The sequence below is a fragment of the Salmo salar genome, chromosome ssa07 (genome assembly GCF_905237065.1).
Source record: "Salmo salar chromosome ssa07, Ssal_v3.1, whole genome shotgun sequence".
Classification (NCBI taxonomy): Eukaryota; Metazoa; Chordata; class Actinopteri; order Salmoniformes; family Salmonidae; genus Salmo; species Salmo salar.
This window is the reverse complement of record NC_059448.1, coordinates 2,292,127-2,297,520: the sequence shown is the minus strand read 5'-3', so window position 1 is coordinate 2,297,520 and position 5,394 is coordinate 2,292,127. Positions and strand designations below refer to the sequence as shown.

General features: G+C 43.7%; 1 protein-coding gene across 1 annotated transcript in view; it reads left to right on the top strand.

Annotated features, from left to right (window-relative positions):
* LOC106592366 (steroid 17-alpha-hydroxylase/17,20 lyase) overlaps positions 1–4,119 on the top strand; it is a 36,806-nt gene extending 32,687 nt beyond the window's left edge. Inside the window, exon 8 of the mRNA XM_045721399.1 lies at positions 3,946–4,119. Within this exon, the coding sequence (XP_045577355.1) occupies positions 3,946–4,119 (174 nt within the window). The remainder of the gene's footprint in view (positions 1–3,945) is intronic.
* Positions 4,120–5,394: the final 1,275 nt, after the last annotated feature.

Sequence of the window (5,394 nt, the reverse complement as noted above, 5' to 3'; positions counted from 1 at the left end):
TTAGCAGATGTTATTGGTCACATGGTTAGCAGATGTTTATGTGAGTGTAGTGAAATGCTTGTGCTTCTAGTTCCCAACAGTGCAGTAATATCCAACAAGTAATCTAACAATTCCTCAACAATTAATAGACACAAATCTAAAGGGGCGAATGAGAATATGTACATATAAATATATGGATGAGCGATGGCCGATCGGCATAGGCAAGGTGCAATAGATGGTATAAAATACAGTATATACATGTGATATGAGTAATGTATGATATGTAAAAATTAATATAGTGGCATTATTTAAAGTGGCATTATTTAAAGTGGCTAGTAATCCATTTATTAAAGTGGCCAATGATTTCAAGTCTGTATGTAGGCAGCAGCCTCTCTGTGTTAGTGATGGCTGTTTAACAGTCTGATGGCCTTGAGATAGAAGTTGTTTTTCAGTCTCTCTGTCCCAGCATTGATGCACCTGTACTGACCTCGCCTTCTGGATGATAGCGGGGTGAACAGGCAGTGGCTCGGGTGGTTGATGTCCTTGATGATCTTTTCGGCCTTCCTGTGACATCGGGTGGTGTAGGTGTCCTGGAGGGCAGGTAGTTTGCCACCGGTGATGCGTTGGGCAGACCGCACCATCCTCTGGAGAGCCCTGCGGTTGCAGGCGGTGCAGTTGCCGTACCAGGCGGTGATACAGCCCAACAGGATGTTCTCGATTGAGCATCTGTAAAAGTTTGTCAGGGTTTTAGGTGACAAGCCGAATTTCTTCAGCCTCCTGAGGATTAAAGCACTCTCTTCCCCGTTTCTGAGTGGTCCTTTGTTTTCCGTGATCTTTATGCGAGGAACTTTCCATTTCCACTGCTTTTATTGATAGATCTCTATGTATTTAAACGATCTTTAGAGGCCTATTTTATTTATTTTACCTTTATTTAACAAGGCAAGTCAGTTAAGAACAAATTCTTATTTTCAATGATGGCCTAGGAACAGTGGGGTTAACTGCCTTGTTCAGGGGGGCAGAACGACAGATTTGTACCTTGTCAGCTCAGGAATTCGAACTTGCAACCTTTCGGTTACTAGCCCAACGCTCTAACCACTAGGCTACCCTGCCGCCCCTGCCGCCTATATCATTCTCTAGTGGCCAAAAGGCTAAATTAGCATGGGCAGTGCCATTGAAGGCTTTCACCATTTTAATGTAGTCAACTGGGTAGGTCACTGGGTCATCAGGAGGGATCAGCCAATCGTTAATAATGAAAACTGAGTACCTCAAAATGGAGATTGTCTCTATGGCGCTGCCTGTGCTCTCACAGACCCCATAATGGGAACTATAATAGGATGCTCTCTCTAGCATTCTCTGTGCCCTGAACCTATACTGAACCTATCGAAAACATGCTAACTGACCCTGAACCTATAGTCAATCTATAAAAACATGCTAACATGCTAACTGACCCTGAACCTATAGTCAATCTATAGAAACATGCTAACATGCTAACTGACCCTGAACCCATAGTCAATCTATCAAAACATGCTAACATGCTAACTGACCCGGAACCTATAGTAAATCTATAGAAACATGCTAACATGCTAACTGACCCTGAACCCATAGTCAATCTATAAAAACATGCTAACTGACCCTGAACCTATAGTCAATCTATAGAAACATGCTAACATGCTAACTGACCCTGAACCCATAGTCAATCTATAAAAACATGCTAACATGCTAACTGACCCTGAACCTATAGTCAATCTATAGAAACATGCTAACTGACCCTGAACCCATAGTCAATCTATAGAAACATGCTAACATGCTAACTGACCCTGAACCGATAGTCAATCTATAGAAACATGCTAACTGACCCTGAACCCATAGTCAATCAATAGAAACATGCTAACATGCTAACTGACCCTGAACCTATAGTCAATCTATAGAAACATGCTAACTCACCCTGAACCCATAGTCAATCTATAGAAACATGCTAACTGACCCTGAACCCATAGTCAATCTATAGAAACATGCTAACATGCTAACTGACCCTGAACCCATAGTCAATCTATAGAAACATGCTAACCGACCCTGAACCTATAGACAATCTATCGAAACATGCTAACTGACCCTGAACCTATAGTCAATCTATAGAAACATGCTAACTGACCCTGAACCTATAGACAATCTATAGAAACATGCTAACATGCTAACTGACTCTGAACCCATAGTCAATCTATAGAAACATGCTAACTCACCCTGAACCCATAGACAATCTATAGAAACATGCTGACTGACCCTGAACCTATAGTCAATCTATAGAAACATGCTGACTGACCCTGAACCTATAGTCAATCTATAGAAACATGCTAACATGCTAACTGACCCTGAACCTATAGACAATCTATAGAAACATGCTAACATGCTAACTGACTCTGAACCCATAGTCAATCTATAGAAACATGCTAACTCACCCTGAACCCATAGACAATCTATAGAAACATGCTAACATGCTAACTGAACCTGAACCTATAGTCAATCTATAGAAACATGCTGACTGACCCTGAACCTATAGTCAATCTATAGAAACATGCTAACATGCTAACTGACCCTGAACCTATAGTCAATCTATAGAAACATGCTGACTGACCCTGAACCTATAGTCAATCTATAGAAACATGCTAACATGCTAACTGACCCTGAACCTATAGTCAATCTATAGAAACATGCTAACTCACCCTGAACCCATAGTCAATCTATAGAAACATGCTAACTGACCCTGAACCTATAGTCAATCTATAGAAACATGCTAACTGACCCTGAACCCATAGTCAATCAATAGAAACATGCTAACATGCTAACTGACTCTGAACCCATAGTCAATCTATAGAAACATGCTAACTCACCCTGAACCCATAGACAATCTATAGAAACATGCTAACATGCTAACTGAACCTGAACCTATAGTCAATCTATAGAAACATGCTGACTGACCCTGAACCTATAGTCAATCTATAGAAACATGCTAACATGCTAACTGACCCTGAACCTATAGTCAATCTATAGAAACATGCTGACTGACCCTGAACCTATAGTCAATCTATAGAAACATGCTAACATGCTAACTGACCCTGAACCTATAGTCAATCTATAGAAACATGCTAACTCACCCTGAACCCATAGTCAATCTATAGAAACATGCTAACTGACCCTGAACCTATAGTCAATCTATAGAAACATGCTAACTGACCCTGAACCCATAGTCAATCAATAGAAACATGCTAACATGCTAACTGACCCTGAACCTATAGTCAATCTATAGAAACATGCTAACTCACCCTGAACCCATAGACAATCTATAGAAACATGCTAACATGCTAACTGACCCTGAACCTATAGTCAATCTATAGAAACATGCTAACTCACCCTGAACCCATAGACAATCTATAGAAACATGCTAACATGCTAACTGAACCTGAACCTATAGTCAATCTATCGAAACATGCTAACATGCTAACTGACCCTGAACCTATAGTCAATCTATCGAAACATGCTAACTGACCCTGAACCCATAGTCAATCTATAGAAACATGCTAACTGACCCTGAACCCATAGTCAATCTATAGAAACATGCTAACATGCTAACTGACCCTGAACCTATAGTCAATCTATAGAAACATGCTAACTCACCCTGAACCCATAGACAATCTATAGAAACATGCTAACATGCTAACTGACCCTGAACCCATAGTCAATCTATCGAAACATGCTAACATGCTAACTGACCCTGAACCCATAGTCAATCTATCGAAACATGCTAACATGCTAACTGACCCTGAACCCATAGTCAATCTATCGAAACATGCTAACATGCTAACTGACCCTGAACCTATAGAAAGAAATAATAGGAGCAATGCGAGTTATATTCAAGACATCTGCTCTCTACTGAACTGTCTCGTCCATCCCTCTATCCCCCCTACCCAGGTCCAGGAGCGTGTGCAGAAGGAGCTGGATGAGGTGGTGGGTTGTGGGAGGAGTCCAGATGTGTCAGACCGCCCTCACCTGCCCTATCTGGACTCTGTCATCAATGAGGTCATGAGGATACGCCCCGTCAGCCCAGTTCTCATACCTCACACCGCCCTGACTCACAGCAGGTAACTAACACACCTGACCTACCTCACCTGTTATAGTCCCCATCCCTCCTGACTCACAGCAGGTAACTAACACACCTGACCTACCTCACCTGTTATAGTCCCCATCCATCCTGACTCACAGCAGGTAACTAACACACCTGACCTACCTCACCTGTTATAGTCCCCATCCCTCCTGACTCACAGCAGGTAACTAACACACCTGACCTACCTCACCTGTTATGGTCCCCATCCCTCCTGACTCACAGCAGGTAACTAACACACCTGACCTACCTCACCTGTTATAGTCCCCATCCCTCCTGACTCACAGCAGGTAACTAACACACCTGACCTACCTCACCTGTTATAGTCCCCATCCCTCCTGACTCACAGCAGGTAACTAACACACCTGACCTACCTCACCTGTTATAGTCCCCATCCCTCCTGACTCACAGCAGGTAACTAACACACCTGACCTACCTCACCTGTTATAGTCCCATCCCTCCTGACTCACAGCAGGTAACTAACACACCTGACCCTACCTCACCTGTTATAGTCCCCATCCCTCCTGACTCACAGCTGGTAACTAACACACCTGACCTACCTCACCTGTTATAGTCCCATCCCTCCTGACTCACAGCAGGTAACTAACACACCTGACCTACCTCACCTGTTATAGTCCCCATCCCTCCTGACTCACAGCAGGTAACTAACACACCTGACCTACCTCACCTGTTATAGTCCTCATCCCTATTTACTCACAGCAGATAACTAACACACCTGACCTACCTCACCTGTTATAGTCCTCATCCCTCCTGACTCACAGCAGGTAACTAACACACCTGACCTACTTCACCTGTTATAGTCCCCATCCCTCCTGACTCACAGCAGGTAACTAACACACCTGACCTACCTCACCTGTTATAGTCCCCATCCCTCCTGACTCACAGCAGGTAACTAACACACCTGACCTACCTCACCTGTTATAGTCCCCATCCCTCCTGACTCACAGCAGGTAACTAACCCACCTGACCTACCTCACCTGTTATAGTCCCATCCCTCCTGACTCACAGCAGGTAACTAACACACCTGACCTACCTCACCTGTTATAGTCCCCATCCCTCCTGACTCACAGCAGGTAACTAACACACCTGACCTACCTCACCTGTCATAGTCCCATCCCTCCTGACTCACAGCAGGTAACTAACACACCTGACCTACCTCACCTGTTATAGTCCCCATCCCTCCTGACTCACAGCAGGTGACTAACACACCTGACCTACCTCACCTGTTATAGTCCCCA